This window comes from Ascaphus truei, chromosome 18 (assembly GCF_040206685.1).
Source record: "Ascaphus truei isolate aAscTru1 chromosome 18, aAscTru1.hap1, whole genome shotgun sequence".
Lineage (NCBI taxonomy): Eukaryota > Metazoa > Chordata > Amphibia > Anura > Ascaphidae > Ascaphus > Ascaphus truei.
The window spans coordinates 14,020,144-14,042,899 of NC_134500.1; the positions used below are offsets into that span (position 1 = coordinate 14,020,144).

The window sequence follows — 22,756 nt, forward strand, 5'->3', positions numbered from 1 at the left end:
TTAGATTGTAAGCTCTTCGGGGCAGAGACTCCTATTGGTTTATGTCAGAAGCGCTTATTGTATTGTATGTCTTTATTTATATAGCGCCATTAATGTACATAGCGCTTCACAGTAGTAATACACGTGGTAATCAAATAAATAACAGATAATATAAATAACAGATCATGGGAATAAGTGCTTTAGACATAAAAGTAACATTAAGGAGGAGGAGTCCCTGCCCCGAGGAGCTTACATTCTAATTGGTAGGTAGGGAGAACGTACAGAGACAGTAGGAGTTCTGGTAAGTGCGTCTGCAGGGGGCCAAGCTTTATGTATCATGTGTTCAGAATATCCACAGTGCTATTCATATGCTTCTTTAAGCAAGTGTGTCTTAAGTTAGGTCTTAAAGGTGGATAGAGAGGGTGCTAGTCGGGTACTGAGGGGAAGGGCATTCCAGAGGTGTGGGGCAGTCAGTGAAAAAGGTTTAAGGCGGGAGAGGGCTTTAGATACAAAGGGGGTAGAAAGAAGACATCCTTGAGAAGAACGCAAGAGTCTGGATGGTGCATAACGAGAAATTAGGGCTGAGATGTAAGGAGGGGCAGAAGAGTGTAAAGCTTTAAAAGTGAGGAGAAGAGTGGAGTGTGAGATGCGGGATTTGATCGGAAGCCAGTTATGTATTATGATATTATGTCACGTGTATTGTAAAGCACTATGTACCTGGATGGTGCTATTCATATTCATTCTTATTAAATTGTATTTTTTCATGCTGCACTAGGATCGGGCGCTTTCTTTTCTTGTTGTTCATATATATATATATATATATATATATATATATATATATATATATATATATATATATATATATATACACATACATATTATATATATACATATTTATATATATATATATATATATATATATATATATATAATAGAAATAGAAAATCAAGGCTATTTTTTTAAATGACTATATTGGCCCGAACATAGTGCAAGGTTTTTGCCGAAAATTGCCCTGCCAAAACCTGCACTCGCACTATAATCTCAGCCTACCATTTAACATGGGGAAAAAGTCCAAGATGGCCGCCGGGCACACACGGCGCCAAACAGAGCGGGGCACTGACTGGAGGAGGAGGTGAGAGTCCAGCAGGGAATCGCCTGACTGGAATCCGGTCACAGTGCTGTGGGAGGCTGACAGCCTGTGGAGCTGCAGTGGAGAGCCCACAGGTAAAGAGAGGCGGCCATTTACTCCCGGCACTTCCCATAACATTAACAATGAATATAACAAAGTGCACAATATTTTATTTATAAAATGTTTTACCAGGAAGCTTGTGACGTCACTCCATGTCCGAGGCAGATTGGTTGGGCATGGTGTGCTGTCATGACTGTGCGACGCGGCACTGGTGCGCATGCGCGGCACGGCCCTGCGGACTTTTGGCGCGAAATGACGGCTATATCTAGCAGAAGGTATGTGTTTGATAATACACCTTGATAAAGTCCTACGGGATGAAACGCTTTGGTGCGTTTGTCATGTTCATCTCCTTGTGAGTTTATTCATTAAACATCCTTAATTTTACTTTGGAGTTTGCCCGTTACATTACTTCAAGATTCTCTCCAGTTGCAGTGCACCTTTGCTCCACTCTACTACTATTACCAGGAAGTAAATATAAATATATATCTCAACCCCGTTATAGCGCGATCCGCCACAACGCGGATCCACTTATAACGTGGTTTGAGCGTGGCTCCCGATTTAAGCAGAAGATCTCCTACCTTTCTGATTCTGTGTTTTTGCTGTCGGCGCCCCTTCCTTCTCTTCATCTCCGGTGTTAAATGACCCCGCGGAGTCATGTGACATCACGTCGTCATGGCAACGTCGCATGTCCCTGCGGGGTCATTTGACACGGAGGAGGAGGGGCGCTGGCAGCAAGAGCACACAATCAAGCCAGCAGTTTGTCACCGCTGCTCCGCCGGGGAAGCAGGACAAGGAAACAAGGCAGGACCTTAATTAATTAATTTGTGAAATGATTGTGTGCAAGGTTAAGGTTTATCAATTAATTCCTATTTACAACACCCACACACCCCTAAGAGAGCTTACAGCCTTAGACACTTGACACTGTATGACTGCAACTTCCCCACTGATGGTTTGGTAGCCTTACATAACCTATATCTGTATATTTATATGGTAGAGTGCCGAGCCCAATGCCAGATAAAACAGTATCACAAATGATGTGAAATTGTTTATAGACAAAGTCCACAATGCTCTTTGATGGAGACGGTAAACCCAAGGAATGTACAATGCCCCTCCCCATTCATCTGGCATAACCGGATAAGGGATATTTCTGCTGCAGTAAATCTAGTCCCCCCAAAATGTTTACGCTTGGAAGTCAGATCCTTCCGTGGTTCTCTAGGCCTGTAGGTTAAGTTGTTTGGAGAAATAACACGTGAAATACTCTAAAGAATTCAAACCTGCAGCTCCGATACACAGCCCTCTCAGCGGGTGGGGAACAGTTTGTGCCACTGAAACAAAACAGCTCCCCCGTATCAGAGGAGGGGCCTGGGTATAACTCGAGAAATAAAGAGGTCACCAAGCATGAGAGGAGGACAAAAGGAAGCAGGGCTGCTAGGCACGGTCATAAAACACATCTAAACATTTTTCCAACGGCGGCGGAACCCCTGATCGCGACTTTTTTTTTTTTTGCGATTCTGTTATAGAGCGATCGCATCGGGTGGACCCCGAGCACCGTGTTATAACGGGGTTCCGCTGTATATACAAACACGCACACACGTCAGTGACATCATCACAAGGGTGAAGAAATTAAAATGGCAGTAGGCCGGACATATCGCAAGAAGAAATTACTACAGTTGAACAGGGATGGTACTCGACTGGATTCCAAGGGATATCAAAAAAGACCAAGACCAAAAGTAAGATGGGAGGATGAAATCTGGAAAAGTGTTGGAGCAACACGGAGAAGAGAGACTTGCAACCGCAATATCTGCAAAATCCTTGGGAAGGCCTTCATTCAGCAATGGATCGACATGGGCTGAAGATGACATATTTTTTTCTACATTATTTGAAACAAGGGGTCACTCTGACAGCCAATAGAAAGCTGTGACATCATAGTGAGATGATATTGCAGCTTCTCGATTGGGTGAACCCGCAGCCATCTTTCTTTTTCCTTGCAAGTACTAGCAAAAATAAAAAATAAATATCTTGGCAGGTTCCTGGAGCTGAACCACATTCATTTCAGCTCTGGAGACACTCCGGTTCTTTAGATACATACCTGTAAAGGTAGTACTGGTACTGTCCCCTCCAGGGGAAACAAAATGGCTGTTTAAATCTCCTGTGTTACGCGGGCCAATAGGAATTTGTTGTGGATTCCTACTGGGCGCGAGACTCAGGGGATTTAAATTCACGGAAGTACTGGCGGCTCCCTTCTGGTACGTATCTCAGAAACTGAAACAAAATGAAAGCGATTTAGCCAGGGTCGGTCTTACCTATGGCGAGGCCCAAGGCTCCATGCCGGCAGCGAGGGCCCCTCCTCCTGCAGCGTCGTGACGTCACGGCGTAACAACAGAGCGCCATGACAACACGACGCTGCAGAAGGAAGGCCGCTCCGCATAAGGTAAGACCACACCCAGCTTTATACACATACACACCTCCTCCTCGCCCAGCTTCACACACCTCCCCCACTTACAGACATCTCCCTACAGACACATCCCCCAGCTACACCGTCCCCCTCCTCCCCTCCCACCCCACCTCCCCACCCCCCCTGCCTGGGGGTGAGCAGCTACGGGGACCCTCTGTTTTCAATCCATGTTAAAAAATTTCAAAAAAGATGGGGGTGGAGGGGGGGAGACTAATCCTTTAATTACGGTATAAATGTTCAGGGCAACGTGGTTACAACTGCAGTGTTTCACTTTTCTGACTAGGAGCCTAGCAACCTATCTGTTTCAATGCAATTTACGGAGAATGTAAACATGTTTTGTGTCTAGCTCTAAGCAATAGAAGGTGGGTTTTTTTTATGAACAGATCTCTGCAAAGTAAAGAACAGGGGCACAGTTGAGGTGCCCACACGCTTACAATGCTTGTATTGAACTAGTAAGAGGAAATTCTGCCCTTGTAAAATATAGATGGGTTATGGCATGGGTTATAGAAAAGGATTTTTTATATGTGGTGTAATTTCGTTTGCTAAATAATTACCATAATGACCGCACGCAGTACAGCTTGCACTTGTTCTGGGATAGCCCCTGGAATATATGGCGAGGTGCCAGATTTCACAATTTGCATGAAGCACTTTTATCTTCTCCATCACAGGCTAATGTAGCCGGTGACCTACCCACTAAAAAAACAAAAAAACATATTTAGCCCTCTGTGCCTTTTAGGGTTGAAAGGTGCGATGCCCTCGAGACACACAAACAAACACTTCCCTCTCTCTGCTCCATGCTGTTTCCTCCTCTCCTTGGCCCCACGCCGAGGCTCCTGGCACCTCTTCCTGATTCACTGCATTACACAGCAGCAGCCAATCAGGATGGGGGAAGTTGCCCAGCCTCCTAGCAACAGCCCTGCTCTGGGAAATCCAACGGCCCCCCGAAGCCGGTCAAGTCGCTATGTCCAGAGAGGTAATACCGGTATACACATACATGTCCAGAGAGGTAATACCGGTATACACATACATGTCCAGAGAGGTAATACCGGTATACACATACATGTACAGAGAGATAATACCGGTATACAGATACATGTACAGAGAGGTAATACCGGTATACACATACATGTACAGAGAGGTAATACCGGAATACACATACATGTACAGAGAGGTAATACCGGTATACACATACATGTACAGAGAGGTAATACCGGTATACAGATACATGTACAGAGAGGTAATACCGGTATACAGATACATGTACAGAAAGGTAATACCGGTATACACATACATGTACAGAGAGGTAATACAGGTATACACATACATGTCCAGAGAGGTAATACTGGTATACACAAACATGTACAGAGAGGTAATACCGGTATACACATACATGTACAGAGAGGTAATACCGGTATACAGATACATGTACAGAGAGGTAATACCGGTTTACACATACATGTACAGAGAGGTAATACTGGTATACACATACATGTACAGAGAGGTACTGTAATACCGGTATACAGATACATGTACAGAGAGGTAATACCGGTATACAGATACATGTACAGAGAGGTAATACAGGTATACACATACATGTACAGAGAGGTAATACTGGTATACACAAACATGTACAGAGAGGTAATACCGGTATACAGATACATGTACAGAGAGGTAATACCGGTATACACATACATGTACAGAGAGGTAATACCGGTATACACATACATGTACAGAGAGGTAATACCGGTATACACAAACATGTACAGAGAGGTAATACCGGTATACAGATACATGTACAGAGAGGTAATACTGGTATACACAAACATGTACAGAGAGGTAATACCGGTATACAGATACATGTACAGAGAGGTAATACCGGTATACACATACATGTACAGAGAGGTAATACCGGTATACACATACATGTACAGAGAGGTAATACTGGTATACACAAACATGTACAAAGAGGTAATACCGGTATACAGATACATGTACAGAGAGGTAATACCGGTATACACATACATGTACAGAGAGGTAATACCGGTATACAGATACATGTACAGAGAGGTAATACTGGTATACACAAACATGTACAGAAAGGTAATACCGGTATACACATACATGTACAGAGAGGTAATACCGGTATACAGATACATGTACAGAGAGGTAATACCGGTATACACATACATGTACAGAGAGGTAATACCGGTATACAGATACATGTACAGAGAGGTAATACCGGTATACAGATACATGTACAGAGAGGTAATACCGCTATACACATACATGTACAGACAGGTAATACCGGTATACAGATACATGTACACAGAGGTAATACCGGTATACAGATACATGTACAGAGAGGTAATACCGGTATACACATACATGTACAGAGAGGTAATACCGGTATACACAAACATGTACAGAGAGGTAATACCGGTATACAGATACATGTACAGAGAGGTAATACTGGTATACACAAACATGTACAGAGAGGTAATACCGGTATACAGATACATGTACAGAGAGGTAATACCGGTATACACATACATGTACAGAGAGGTAATACCGGTATACACATACATGTACAGAGAGGTAATACCGGTATACACAAACATGTACAGAGAGGTAATACCGGTATACAGATACATGTACAGAGAGGTAATACCGGTATACACATACATGTACAGAGAGGTGATACCGGTATACAGATACATGTACAGAGAGGTAATACTGGTATACACAAACATGTACAGAGAGGTAATACCGGTATACAGATACATGTACAGAGAGGTAATACCGGTATACAGATACATGTACAGAGAGGTAATACCGATATACAGATACATGTACAGAGAGGTAATACCGGTATACAGATACATGTACAGAGAGGTAATACCGGTATACAGATACATGTACAGAGAGGTAATACCGGTATACAGATTCATGCCCAGTATTACCTCTCATTCTTTACTGGACAGTGTTCCAAATACAGGACAGTCCGGATCAATACTGGACACCTGGCAACCCCAGGGTCTCTAGGGTATCCACCTACAGCAGCAGTGGCCAACTCCAGTCCTCAAGAGCCACCAGTAGGCCAGGTATTAAGGATATCCCTGCTTCAGCACAGGTGGCTCAAGACTGAGCCACTGATTGAGCCATCTGTGCTGATGCAGAGATATCCTGAAAACCTGACCTCGTTGGTGGCCTTTGAGAACTGGATGGAGTTGGCCGCCCCTGCTCTACAGGTTCGCAGTAGAAAGAAGAGTCACATGACAGTGACACAGGGTATGGGTATATGCACATGGCAGTGACGCAGGGTATGGGTATATGCACATGGCAGTGACGCAGGGTATGGATATATGCACATGGCAGTGACGCAGGGTATGGATATATGCACATGGCAGTGACGCAGGGTATGGATATATGCACATGGCAGTGACGCAGGTTATGGGTATATGCACATGGCAGTGACAGAGGGTATGGATATATGCACATGGCAGTGACACAGGGTATGGATATATGCACATGGCAGTGACAGAGGGTATGGATAACTGCACATGACAGTGACGCAGGGTATGGATATATGCACATGACAGTGACGCAGGGTATGGATATATGCACATGACAGTGACACAGGGTATGGATATATGCACATGGCAGTGACACAGGGTATGGATATATGCACATGGCAGTGACACAGGGTATGGATATATGCACATGGCAGTGACACAGGGTATGGATATATGCACATGGCAGTGACACAGGGTATGGGTATATGCACATGACAGTGACACAGGGTATGGATATATGCACATGGCAGTGACACAGGGTATGGATATATGCACATGGCAGTTACACAGGGTATGGATATATGCACATGGCAGTGACACAGGGTATGGATATACGCACATGGCAGTGACACAGGGTATGGATATATGCACATGGCAGTGACACAGGGTATGGGTATATGCACATGGCAGTGACACAGGGTATGGATATATGCACATGGCAGTGACACAGGGTATGGATATATGCACATGGCAGTTATACAGGGTATGGATATACGCACATGGCAGTGACACAGGGTATGGATATATGCACATGGCAGTGACACAGGGTTTGGATATATGCACATGGCAGTGACACAGGGTATGGATATATGCACATGGCAGTGACACAGGGTATGGATATATGCACATGGCAGTGACACAGGGTATGGATATATGCACATGGCAGTTACACAGGGTATGGATATATGCACATGGCAGTGACACAGGGTATGGATATACGCACATGGCAGTGACACAGGGTATGGATATATGCACATGACAGTGACACGGGGTATGGATATATGCCCATGACAGTGTCAATTTCTAATAACAGGTAGGTGGGAAATACAGTAGGCTGATAAATAATTAACTTGCAACACCCTATTAGCTTCATTGTCTAATCTTGCTTGTTGCACTAATTGTATTATAATTCCCTGTACTGTATTGTCTCTCTTGAAAAGCGCGGAGTACAGCTGTGGGCACCATACAAAGATATACATACATTTACCTCCATTATCTACAATTAGAAGATGGAAAATAATCATCTTAAAAAAAGGATGGAAAGATCATTGTTTCACTGACCTGAATATTATAGAGTTAGTGTAGCTATTTTTCTCAGAAAGGGCTCTGGTTTGGCGCGAAACACGTCAGAATAAGGAGTGGCTCGTGGTTAACGAAAGGCGGGGGTTATACTTTTTGGTATGATGGTGCTTTATTTTGTGTTTTTCTATTTTTTTTTTTAAATCAGAATTGCAGAATAAATTGGTTCATTTTTCATATATTGGCAGCATGCGCCTCCTACGAAGACTGTGTGACTGCTGTACTTCTGAGCCCATCTTACTGATTTATCAATGAGGCCATAATGCAGCACAAGGCTTTAAGTATCAACAGAAAGGGCAGTCTGACTTTGCTACGTGAAGGTGCATTTGGTATCTTACAACTGATGCACAAAATGAGTCAGAGAGGTTAACACCAAGTGCCACCTCAATTCTGATGCTAATAAAGGTGACAGACTGAAGAGAAAGATTATATAAAATTGCTCAAAGGAGCAATCGCACCCCATCTAACTGCTATTATTGCCTAAAGGGGGTTGAAACGGTCATCCAATAGGAAGCCACAACCGAGAATGTTGCAGCTTCCTATTGGTCTGATATTTTCCAGTCATTTTGTTTCCCCTTATAATAACTTTATTTCATATAGCGCTTTTCTCCCAATGGGACTCAAAGCGTTTCACAATGACAGTATAGCGCGCGGTACACAGCACATAGGAATGTTACAGACACAGCCCCTGCCCAGATGAGCTTACAATGTATGATTTTGGTGCCTGAGGCACAGGGAGATAAAGAGACTTGCCCAAGGTCACAAGAAGCTGACTCCGAGAGTTGAACCAGATTCCCCTGCTTCACACTCGGTGTCATTGCTTACAGAGTCATTGCCTTTTCTCACTGAGCCACCCCTTGTCTCTTATGGAGATTATAACCCAGTAACTTCACTGTTATGTATCTCTGAAACTGGAGTGACCCTAAGATCAAAATAGCAGCATTTGGCTCTATTTGGAGACCTCCGGCTTGTTCCTTTAAAAATTCCCCAAATCTCAAGCAGATATATAAACAACAAAGTAACTGCAAGGTATTTTGATACATTAGTTCTAAAAGAAGCAGGATGGAAATGTACAGTATCACGTAATGTGGATACATTTAACCATAACCCCAGGTGTTATTTTTGTTACCCAAGAGAAATCAAACAGATCCAAGCTGCAATCTTTTCTGTACCGAGAAGCCTGCTAATCATTGAAACGCAGGCGTCCCGACTCTCAAACAGCTATAAACTGTTACCAAGTGCCTGTGTAAAAAAAATACAATGTGTGTGTGTGTGCAGCACTTTATTGCTTAATCATTCTTAGATAACATACCCACCTGCCAAACCCCACTCCAGCCATTGAGACTAAAGAGAAACATAAGCAGCAATAATACACGTTACAATTGCCATCTGAGGACAGCTGGAAGGAATGTGCAGCTAAAACCATCATTTCTTTTACCTATTTCTAATGCAATGACGACATTGTTTGCACTCTACTAATGTTACATGTTGTTGGTTTAAGAATCAAGTGAGCAGCATACCAATCCTGCTGGCCAGTTCTCTGGCAGGCACACACAAATAACTCGGAGGCACAGCTCTCTCTTGTTTGAAAAATGGATCAGGCCACAGCTTTGCCATTTCATACATCTATTTGGAAGCAGAGATATTAATAAAGGCAGCATGCAGGAAAAGAGTTGAGGGTTCTGTGGGTTTGGCCGCAGATTTTCTGCAGGCTTCCAACACAACCACTTTTTAGCCTAAAGTCTGATTCAGAAGCTGCAAGGTTCTCACCATTACTGCGTGAAGGTTAAAAAGCTGCTCTCTGGCAAATGGTCTGTAATCTTGAGCAGAGTCAAGCTACACAAATGCACAGTACAGGTATACCCCACATTAACGTACGCAATGGGACCGGAGCATGTATTTAAAGTGAAAATGTACTTAAAGTGAAGCACTCCCTTTTTTCCACTTATTGATGCACGTACTGTACTGCAATCGTCATATACATGCATAACTGATGTAAATAACACATTTGTAACAGGCTCTATAGTCTCCCCGCTTGCGCACAGCTTCGGTACAGGTAGGGAGCCGGTATTGCTGTTCAGGATGTGCTGACAGGCGCATGCGTGAGCTGCCATTTGCCTATTGGGCGATATGTCCTTACTCGCGAGTGTACTTAAAGTGAGTGTCCTTAAAGCGGGGTATGCCTGTATGTGAAGGCAGCTCATGTCAGTATACCTAGACATACAGTTGAAATGTTCAATTCTATATACTAGTAATAAACACTGATGTCCTCTATATTTAGAAACATGAACATGATCAAAACAAAAAAAAAATGTCACAGGATACTCAAGATGGTACCGATATGGTACTTTCCTGTTATCCGGAGCCATATTCAAAAACCATATTCCAAAACAACGAATCTACTGTACACAATAACGTCACTGTTCACGAATCTACTGTACACAATAATAACTTCACTGTGCTTCACTAATCTATTGTAATTTTGACAAGATATATTACTGTCATTTCCATTATGTCTTCGACTATCATTTCATAATATTACGGGTTATTATTCTGCACCAGGTTGTCAATAATCTTTGAGTTGTAGTGTCATTTACTGAACCACTTTTGGCAATGGTTTGTGACGACAGATGTGCGTTGCATTAGCTCGAGATCGCGAACCATGTCGTAAGTCAGAGTTGCGCCAAAGCACAGTCAAAATGATGAGAGAGATAGACGATGATGTTCATAGGTGCTGTAACTCCCATTTTACGAAACGTTGAGCCCTTAGTAGTTCTGCAAATTGGTTCACCAGCAATCAATTTTGGTCCCAAATAAATGTCAAACCAATGTGCGGGTGCATTTTGGAAAGTTTTGCACATCGCCCATGTGCAAAAGGTGGGACTGCAGCAGGATTTTTCTGCGAGAACTTGAAAGACGTCTAACAACGTTTGGGTTAATATGCGCATAGTACTCTAGGGCAGTGGTTCTAAAAAAAATTTGAGCAATTATTCTCTAAATCAGGAGCCGCCCCTGCTCATTATACCTCACTTCCTCGCTCACACCACACACAGACTCCCACACCACACCAAGCCACCCTACTCACCCTTTCATTCAACACACTCCACATTGATCCCCCTTCTCACACAGCACTCACCCCTTTTCCCCAAATTACACTCCACATTCACCCCCCCCCCCTCTTTTTACACCACACATCTTTCCCCTCCCCTCACCTGAAAGGTGAGAGTACCTGTCGTCCCCCTCCCCACACAAAGTCATCACAACCTCCTTCCCAAATAAAGCCCTCACCTCTTCCCATTTTCCCTTCCCACACACCTACAAAATGTCAGCTGCTCAACAGGTGCATCTCATGCTGTCTGGAGATGGAGGAGCTTCTTTCTCTACTCTGTATACTAGGCTGAGAGAGGAGAGGTGGGCGGCTCACCGCCTCCACGTCTCCAGGTAGTGAGTGTTTCCCCACAAGGGCTGCGGCACCCTTGGCAGAGGGTCACCACACAGCAGGGTACCGTGGAATCCTGGCTGAGAAACATTGCTAAGGGCTTAACTCAAAGAGGGTTTTTATGGAAAAATACTCCAGCCTCAAACAAAAGAAACTACTGCAATATACAGATATAGCCAGACTTAATGTTCACGCTGTCGGGGGACAGGGGCGGGCAGGCTTGGATGACTAGGTCATTGCCCCCTGGGGCAGGTCAGATTTTTAATAATTGGGCCGGTTGCAGTGAGGAGAGAAGCAGCATCTATCTGTGTGCGGCTCAATGTAGATTCTGGCCATTGGGTGGTGCTGTAGAGCACACATAGCAGCTCCTCCTCTCCCAGGCCGGCTCCTCTGTGCGGTGTGCTCATAATGGTGAGTGTATGTATATGCAGGGCGACTGGGGGGCCCTGCCCGACAGACCAGAAGCATAGGAGAAAAGCAGTGAAGCTGCTCATCCCTCCCCCTCTGTGATAGGCTGAGCAGTCTGTCATTCAACCAGGGACAGCCAGTAAGGTTGCACATTCCTTCGCCTGTCTGCTCCGATAGGAAGCAGCAAGGCAGGGGTGGGGCTCCACACTACAGCTCCGGCTGTTTCCTCTCACTACTATGTACTATTTAAAGCCGTCTTTCTATCTCGGCCTTTACCCCTGATGAAGTCATGCTAATCGCGATGAAATGTCTCACCCCAAAATACATTTTTTTACACACACATTTATATTTACACTTAATATATTTCATATTATTTACATTTGTACCTTTGTAGTTCTAATTAAATCTACCTCTAAATTACCATATTAGGCGCTGTTTTCATCCTTTTTTTTTAATTCTCTGTGTATATATATATATATATATATATATATATATATATATATATATATTATAGATTCATAAAGTAGGAATGCAACTAAACAGAAAATTGTGTCCAGAACACTGTGAGGTCATCAATGACATCAGAATGGGAGGGCGTAGCCAAGTTGCAGCTGCTGCCATTTTCCAGGAGTAGTCATCACTCATTGGTCAAAATACTGTCTGCCTTTAGATAGCTAGGCAGCTGATAACAAGCGTGAGCTCACGTGAGCTCATCGGGACATCATAATACACTGAGTGTTGGTGAGCTATAAATGCTGAAGCCAGGAGGAGTTATCATTCATTCACCAGCAGGGAGCAAAGGAGGAGGAGAGTTTCCTTGTAACAGCATCAATAACATCTGGCTGACCAATGGAGGCACAGACAGATGTGAGTGCAGTTTATTCTAACAAGAGAATAAGAGAAGAGAACTAGAGAAGCAGTTGCAAACTAATTGAGCAGGCTGAACTCCTGATTGCACATGGAGTTTTAAAAGTCAGGAAGTGACTACACACTGAGAGAGACTGTTGTTCCCAGAGAAGGGGGACAGAGAAGAGTTCTCCCCAGCTGTGGAAGCTGGCACAGTTCCCTAGGCTCGCTTGGATGGTGGTCATGGAGCCTGCTGGGACTGGATGGGTTGTTAATCCCAGGAAGAGGAAGGAAGGATGCGAGACCGTGCTGACGCAGGGATGTCCTGTCCTTAACATTGAACTTACAGAAGAGAGATTCTCTGAGCTCTCGTGGGGCTGAGCTCCCCTAGCAAGGAAGAATTCTAGACTGTGCTGAAGCGGGGATGTTTGCTCCAAACCCTGGAATAACAGATGAAAGAACACTACATTGCTGTGTGCAGAGACTGAATATATTTAGCTGCAATAGTACCTGTTTTGGGGTGGTAACCAGCTTAGCTGTCCATCCAGTTAGTAAGGGCTGAAGCTGTATGTGTAGTTAGTCTCCTAAGTAGGCGTTTATTTTATGATTTCTTTTGACTTAAAGGGACGGTGGGCCTGTTAGGGTATTATTTATTCTTGTAAATAAACCCCATATAGAGAAATACTATGTTTCCTGCCTTTATCTGGGATATAAGATCCTACGCTGTGACGGAGACATCACAGTATATATAAAATAAGTGTATGGAGTATGTGTGGTGTGTCTGCATGTGTGTGTGTGTATAAAACAAGCTAGCTGGCTCAGCTTTCTGTAACTGCAAGATTTAAAGGTGGGAACCGTGTTGTCCCCCCAGAGCTAGATCATGATATTTTCAGCTCTGAGACACCCCTCCACTCCCCCTCCCTCTCAAAACAAAATGGCTTCCAAGCGCTGGCATTTAAATCCAGGAAGTAATACTGGTAACTTCATCAGTAAAGTATCTCGGGAACCAGGGGGGGGGGGGGGGGAGATGGCATTCAGCTATGGATCCAATCCAACTACAAGAGTTACTTAGTGTTAGAGACCTGCAATTCTATTATGTGATGCTTTATACTGCAGTCTGACAATTGTAACTACGGGGAAGAAATTATGCTTTTCAATGCAAGAACCAATATTATCCTCTAACCCAGGGAGGGGTGCGCAAACTTGGAGGCGCGAGATTTGTCTGGGGTGGCATGGGCGGTTGCAATGCCGGGGGATTGCGTGAGGCCACTGGAACCTCAACTTACTTTTTACCTTGCTTCAGCTGGCGTCTGGAAGCATCTCCATGGCAACACGGCGTCAAATGATGCTGCGGTTCACGTGACCCCGCGCGTCATTTGACGCCACACAGAGCGAAGAAGGGGGTGGGGCGCAAGCACCGAAGGAGAGGACAAGAGGCAGGGGGGGGGGGGGAGCGCGAAGGGGTTAACGAATCCTATCATTATATTCTGAAATTCTGTGGAACTCCAACCCTCTCAGATGCATTGTAAAGAACAGTAACCCTCTCTAATAGCACGTCTGAGATCAGATGCATTGTAAGGAACCCCAACTCTCTCTAATAGCGCGTCTGAGATCAGATGCATTGTAAGGAACCCCAACTCTCTCTAATAGCGCGTCTGAGATCAGATGCATTGTAAGGAACCCCAACTCTCTCTAATAGCGCGTCTGAGATCAGATGCATTGTAAGGAACCCAACCCTCTCTAATAGTGCGCCTGAGATCAGATGCATTGTAAGGAACCCCAACAGTCTCTAATAAAGCTTCTGAGATCAGAATTCCATCCAAATTATTCTGTATTTGGTACAATTTTCAAATTACCTGAAAATGGCAGGGAACCTTATAGGGATGCCCCTGGAACCCCTGTTAAAAAAAACACTGCTCTAACCCTTTGTATGCTTAAGGAGCAATTAATGTATTGTAAGCCCTATCAGCATTGAAGGGGTTATACATTTAAAGGGGGAGTATGAAAAAATAACAAATCTGCCACAATTTTCAGGTTTTTTTTAATCCTATATATTTACAGGAAATGTGCATTTCAAGTTGTCCTTTGATGCTCAGACAGCCTGTATTCAAACAATGTTTCTGAAAGGGAATACTCTCTTGTAGCAAAACGAACCCACAGCAATTAAAGGATTATCTAGAGACATAACAACATTTTAAAATAAATCTCCTTTGTGGTAACTATTGGGGCACTGTTACATGTTGTGAAAGAGAGCTGCGGCAAATATCCTTTCACAGGTGGAGAAGATGAGCGGATCCATTTACGGAGAGGTGATTTTTCAAGAGACTTTTGCAAAGATCAAGAGAGTGTATATCCCTGCACACAAACGAGGCTAACGTAACATTATAGTTCCCTGTCATAGGATTGGAAGTGGCGTTACAACTCAATATTATTTCCCAGACAAAAAGAACATCACAAATATAAAACAAAGTGTTATATGGAGCATTCATATTGACACTTTATATGCCTAATGTTATCTGATTTTTATTCTCCTTAAGCCAGGACGCCACCAGGAATAGAATACTCATAGCTGCCATGGTACGCAGCACTTTTGGCAAACAAAAAATGGCCACCAGCAAGCCAATGAATAAAGGCAATTTTGCTGTGACAAGCACTGTTGCCTACATGCATTGGTCACGACCAAGCTTAAGTATATTTGTGGGGCATTCTTAATATCTGCAGAAGAGGACATGTCGTTTTGAAAGTAATTGCATGGTATAACAATATCTATATGAAACTGCATCACCACAGTGTATCTTGGGCTCATAGCTCTAACTCCTTTTCTGTTGCCAGAAGCATAGATGTACAGTGCCATACAGTACATCTATGCAGATGTACAGTGTATCCATACAGATGTACAGTGCCATAATTACTAAGCAGTGCAAAGCAACAGGGCATTGTGACCCATTCAGCTGCAAGTGTCCTTCCTCCTCATGGCTTAGCATTGCTTGGTACGTATTGCCCAACATGACCTGAAGTAGACACTGGTGTTAACACCAAACCACTGCCCCCATATCAGAGTCTGCTACATGCATCTAATGCAGGGGTGGGCAACTCCGGTCCTCGAGGGCCACCAACAGGTTAGGTTTTCAGGATATCCCTGCTTCAGCTTGCTCAGTATTCGGCTGAGCCACTGATTGAGCCACCTGTGCTGAAGCAGGGATATCCAGAAAACCTGACCTGTTGGTGGCCCTCGTGGACCGGAGTTGCCCACCCCTGCATTAGATGCATGTAGCAGACTCTGATATGGGGGCAGTGGTTTGGTGTTAACACCAGTGTCTACTTCAGGACATGTTGGGCAATACGTACCAAGCAATGCTAAGCCATGAGGAGGACACTTGCAGCTGAATGGGTCACAATGCCCTGTTGCTTTGCACTGCTTAGTAATTGCGGCACTGTACATCTATGCTCTTCACAATCATAACATTGGGAGAAGCAGTGCAGTGATTAAAGCACTTCTAGAGTGCAAGCCTCCAGTTGGGCTGAAGAAGTGGCTCAGTGGATAAAGGCCATTGACTTACAGCATTGACACTCAAATCCCAGTGTATTCTCCCTGTGCCTTAAGCCCCAAACATACATAGATGGTAAGAAAGTCGGGGCTAGATTATAATCGTGAGCGCTTTTAGTCCCATTGGGCGTAAAGCTCTATATAAAAGTACAGTCGTTATTATTATTACGACCTAATACGATTCGACTGAAAGGTGTATAAAGCAGATATCCCTATGTTCTTTCTGCCTGAATGTGATGGGGAAACAATGTATCATTATTACATCATATATTTCATGAAGGAGGCCTTTGTCTTCTATAACACCACCTGCTGTCAAAACTGCACCAAAAGTCTAAAACAAAAGTCCCATTGAAAACTATGAGATTGGTTTTGTTGATAAATTGTTCTTTTTTGTTGCATCAATATTGTACAGTTTTGCTGCTGGGAGACATGGACAAATAACCCCATTTGTGTTGAGGTTAAACCAAATTCCCTTCAACATCTGATTGCAACAGTACAATACAACGGCCCAGAACTTAACGGCCCAGAACTTAACTAAGCTCGGTAAGCCCAGTTAATGCCCCTGTATCATAACGCATGGTGTTACATGTAATGGCCGTTATTCTAAAGCAGGGGTACTCAACTCCAGATCTCAAGCTCTCCCCAACAGGTCAGGTTTTCAGGATATCCAAGCTTCTTCAGCACAGGAGGCTTAATCAGAGGCTCAGTTGAAGGCTGAGCCACTGATTGATCCACCTGTGGTGAAGCAGTGACTGATTGAGTCATCTGTGCTGAAGCTGAGACTGATTGAAATAGTGCTGAAATATGGATATCCTGAAAACCTGACCTGTTGGGGGGGAGCTTAAGCACGGTAGTTGAGCGCCCCTGTTGTAAATGATATGCAGATGAGCCTAAATGATATGCGTCCAATATTAACTATGCGCCGTTAAGGTTAATGCCAGGGAATAACGTAGTGTTTTTTAAGTCACACCTAACTGTGGCATTACTCTTATCCAGACATTGAAATAGGGCGTTTGCTACAGGGGAGAGAGGGGACACAGAAAGAGAGAGAATGGGAGAGTATGAGAGGGGGACATTCACCTATACTTCACATGGTGAGATATCTGTGAACACACCTATATCCATCCCCCTCCCCTCTGTCTCCTATGCTTTGTAAAAGCCCTATTTATGTATGGGACCAATGCTAAGACTCAAATAACAGTTTTCGACTGGGCCACTGATTGAGCCAACCTGTGCTGAAGCAGGGATATCCTGAAAACCTGACCTGTTGGTGGCCCTTAAGGACTGGAGGTGCCCACCCCTAATGACATGCTGGTGATAGTGAGCGGATTTTTATTAGAGTAATGAAGTCCAGTCAACTTGTTAACAAAAACCAATGCTTTCCATACTAAACGTAAGCTGTTTGTGCACTGCGGTGAAGCTAGAGTAAATATTAGTGTAACATATCACACAGGATTGTAAACCACATGAGGGCTGGAGGTACAGCACAAACCAGAAGCAGCACAGGTACTTCCAAGACCAGAGGGGTTAATGACTTTGGTTCATGTTATGTTGCCAGCAGTGTGTATTTTATCATGATCACATGTTTAAACAAGTTTATATGGACAAATGACCTCTAGTCCCTTCCCACATTTGTTTGGCAATCTGCACCACGTTTCTTAACTCGGGCCTTATGCATCCACTTCATTTTAGACCAGTTTTACATTCAGAAGAATAGAAGCCTCCCCGCGGGGCGTCACTACAGTGAAAACTGGAAAGATTGCCACTTGACGAGACCAGGTTCAACAAAAAGGTTACTTTATTTCAACAACAACACGTCTAACATGGAGACCTCCTACGCGTTTCTCAGCCCTTCGGTGCTTTGTCAAGGAGTCTTCAATTCAACATAAAATGACAGTGAACACTTGGTTGCAAAACGAATTCAGCAGTTAACCCCATTTGCTGCAGAGGGGCTCAGCAAAACAATGGTAGGAAAAGGACATTTCTCTAATTCTTTGAACATTAAAATAACATCGCAGTAAGTGTCAGTGTGAACTATTCTTCCTCAAGACTCAGCAACTATTTTACAGTTGTTCTGCAGTTGACATAACGGCTTTAGGATTTCATGAAATCCATATTATGGCTTGGTGGGTAAAGACACTAGTACCACACTACTTTATGCATGGGCTAATTCATCACTATAAATAATGCACATTTACTGATAACGCTCAACAAGAATAGTTTGCAGTTAAATGAATTACCTTTGAAAGTGTCACCCCATTAGCAGTAAGGGTAACGAGCCCTGCACAGCAAACCAAGGCGCTTGAGCTGGAGAGGCCAGAACTTGCTGGGATGGTTCCATCCAACAAGCAATTCATTCCAGTTGGGCTGCTCAGGTTAAAATGATCCTATAAAATAGAAATGGGAGACATTATCATTCAGTTCTCATAGCTCTTATACAAGAAATTAGCTAGCGGGTTTAAGGAAGAGGCAGACTCTACATCAAGTTAGTCTACAAGAGCTACTAAACGTGGCCATGTTTCCAGCTGTAAAGTAGGCGGCAGTTCTCAGATTTACAATATCCTGTACACACTGAGACACTACAATTGACGGACCTACTATATATAGTACCTGTCGAGAAGATACAATCCCAAGAACAAGTGCTACTGGGGAGCTTAGCATTTCCTAAACATAGGTCTACAATCAAGGAATTCCATCAGGCAAAATGTACATTGATTCATCTTTACTATATTGATGTCTTAATATCCTGTAAGGCCCGCGACCTTAGTAGAACGCGCTAGCTTCAGCGCTCCTCCGTGACCCGACGTCGCGCTTGAAATACAAACTTGTTTGTATTGCCGGAGTGCCGCTCTCCCTGTAGCGCATGTGCACGCACACTATGTGCATATGCATTGGCTTCCTAGTGTTTGTTTCCTGCACTGTGGACAAAGCCCAAGAACCATCAAAGCTTTACAAATGAATAATTTGATACCCTACATAGTTTATTAAAAATAATAATCAAAATGTAAACCTTGAATTTGCCATGGTAATAAAAAAGTGCCCTGTTTAATGATATGATGTAACGGCATACTCTCAGTTCCAAGGAGTTGGTTCTTGTTTGTTAGGGTATGCATTAAGTAAGACAGATGCCATGACCATTTCCAGCTTTATCGTGTTCATTTTATGTCGTCTCTAAACCAAGTGACCTCTAGCCACATTTCTAACCAAATGGGAAGTCCTTCCCCTGCATGGTAAATCTCTGTAGGTATCAGAGGGCCATATAGGCCTATAGTACAGTCAACAGACAAGCCATGGTTCAGCATTACAGTCTTTGAGAGTGTGAAGGGCTGTGGATAAAGGGAACTGATTATGAATACTTAGACTGTAAGCTCTTCAGGGCAGGGAATCATTTTCCTAATGTTACTTTTATGTCTCAAGCGCTTATTCCCGATATGTGTTATATTATTATGTCCCGTGTGTTACTGCTGTGACGCGCTGTGTACATGGATGGCGCTATGTATATGGATGGTGCTATGTACATGGATGGCGCTATATACAGTAAATAAAGATATACATACATAAACTGTACCAAAGACACCACATTTTCTTTCATTCTCTCTGGCAGTAGCCCTGGTCCTGATTATATATGTTTCCTTGTTCAGCAATTTCCAAGTAGTGTACATAACTTCTACCAATAAAAACGTTCTCAATACACAAAACATTGCGATGTGATTTAAGAAATGTTACCATTTTATTTACAACTTCATTTATAGTAAATACCCTGTGCATAAAAGTTAGTATTCATAAATCTCATATCCGTTTGACATACTGCGGGGGGGAGGGGGGTTAACGAAATACCAGTTCTTCGTTCACACTCTCTGATACCACTGGGTTCAGTTGCATCACTAAGTCCTGACACAGCAGTTGCTGGGTGTACATTAAAACTAGCTCAGTCCTCTGTTTTGCTACATCTACGGGAATGCTATTTTCAGTTCTGTCCTATTTTCAGAAAGTTGTCTAATGTTACAGTTTATATTAATACTGTACTATTACTTGGCAAGGGATTTGCAGTTACACTATCCTTGATATCTCAAACACTTTGGGATATATCCCACCTGCTGTGCTCAGTGTGTGTTATCTTAAAACCACAGTATCTAATATACAACAGCTGATCCCCTTAAGCTGTGTTTGTGTTAAAAAGGCAGTCACGCTTGCTCTGCATCTTTTAGTTTGGTTTAGGACTGATTTTAGAAAGGTTAAATGCCAAACCAGCATCAGGGTTCATCTTAACTGTATCTTTAAAGGTACAGTGACACTTACCAACGTATATGAGAATTGCACTTTCACTCTTTTGTAAGGTTATTCAATAATTCAGGATATGTTTAATAGTTGGCAAAATGTAGAAAGTCCAGAAACCAAGGTAAAAACATATCACAGAATATACAAATTATACAAAGGCACAAGGTTAATTACTAACGTATTTAACTTTTTTAGATTGTTTTATATGCACATTTGTAGGTTTTAATAATATAGTCTATAATATAGGGGTGCTACATGCCACAGAATACAATACAATGTACAAGCAGAGAACAACATAATGAGGTTTAAAACAGACAGACATAATAATAAGAACTGTAAAACATAAATTCACTATCAAACTTTTATAAGATGTACAACAGATAACAACATGGAAGGTGAAAATTAAAATAAAATGTATTACCAGTAGTGGTCACTTCGATAATAATAGCATGTATAGCGCTGCTAGTTTTTACATAGCTGCTAGTTTTTACATAGCACTTTGCAGAGACATTTTGCAGGCACAGGTCCCTGCCCAGTGGAGCTTACAATCTATGTTTTTGGTGCCGGAGGCACAGGGAGATATAAAGTGACTTGCCCAATGAGCTGACACCGGGTTCCCCTGCTTCAAACTCCGTGCCAGTCAGTGTCTTTACTGACTGAGCCACTCCTTCTCCACTTCGATCACACGTTACAAATGTATTTATTATTATTTTACATAATAATAATTATTACTATTATTATTATTACAAAAGAGCAGTTTCTTCAAGTAAGGTGGAAGTTAGAAATAGGTAAGCATTGTGGAGCCTCTGAAACATGCAACTTAACAGTAGACTATTAAATATAGTGCTCTAAATAACATTTTAAAGTTCCTCACAACAGGGGGGCTCAACTCCAGCCCTCAAGAACCCCCCCAACAGGTCAGGTTTTAAGGATATCCCTGCTTCAGCACAGGTGGCTCAAGTAATCAGTGGCTCAGTCAAACACTGAGCCACTGATTGAGCCACCTGTGCTGAAGCTGGGGTATCCTGAAAACCTGACCTGTTGGGCAGGTGGCGGGGGGAGCCTTGAGGACTGCAGTTGAGCCCCCCTGCATCAGAACAACGAAAACAAATTTGCAGCTGAAATCTGTATACTGCCTATGACATGTTTTGCATAACCCTGGGCACGTTTGTTTAAAACAAAAAAAAAAACTACTCGAGGAAGACATTTAACTAGCAACCGATCCACGCGGCTCGTAAGAAAGAGCATCAGTCGTTCAAACGTATCACGCAATGTTTAAATAAAAAAAAAACATTTTTTTTTTCAGACAAGAAAATAGGGCGTGCCAAATTATGCAATAGTTATATCTCACATGGATAGCATGTTCAACTTAATATAAACATATTCATGCCAGGGACCTTTTAGCACAGTGTTAAGCCTATTTTCTGCCAACATTTTAGAGATCAAGGCTTCTTAATACATTTCTGTCAACTCAGAGATCAACAAACACAGCTTGAAAGCAGGACCCCAATAGGCAAGACAATCATTTTACACTGGGAAAAAAAGCAAAGGAAACTAACTGTGAATGATTACAATACTAATAATATCAGTGATTAAGACTATGGCCATTGGTCCAGTAAACAGATATGTTTCATCTTATGCGCAATACACTGCGAAAAGGTTTACGTACAGTTAACTATATATATATAGCACTATACAGTGCTAACAAGAGCTGGTCAATAAGAAGGGATATGAATTAGTGTGATATATATACAACGAATACATAAAGTGTCTCGTGCAAAATCAATACAGCAATCACACAATCGTGCAAATATAATTACAATATAAGGAGTAAGTGCATAAAATAAACAATAAAACCTCAAAATACCTATTACTCTCCCTGTAACTTTAAGGTAAGTTCTATCGCTATAAAAAGTCCAAAATGAATCTCCTAACAGGGTACCTACACTGCACAGGAAAGGAA

At 42.9% G+C, this 22,756-nt stretch overlaps 1 protein-coding gene across 1 annotated transcript in view; it reads right to left on the reverse strand.

Annotated features, from left to right (window-relative positions):
- Nucleotides 1-22,756, reverse strand: part of GALK2 (galactokinase 2) — a 98,568-nt gene that overhangs the window by 39,784 nt on the left and 36,028 nt on the right. The window contains exon 5 of the mRNA XM_075575638.1: nt 18,756-18,902. Coding sequence (XP_075431753.1) covers nt 18,756-18,902 — 147 coding nt within the window. The remainder of the gene's footprint in view (nt 1-18,755; nt 18,903-22,756) is intronic.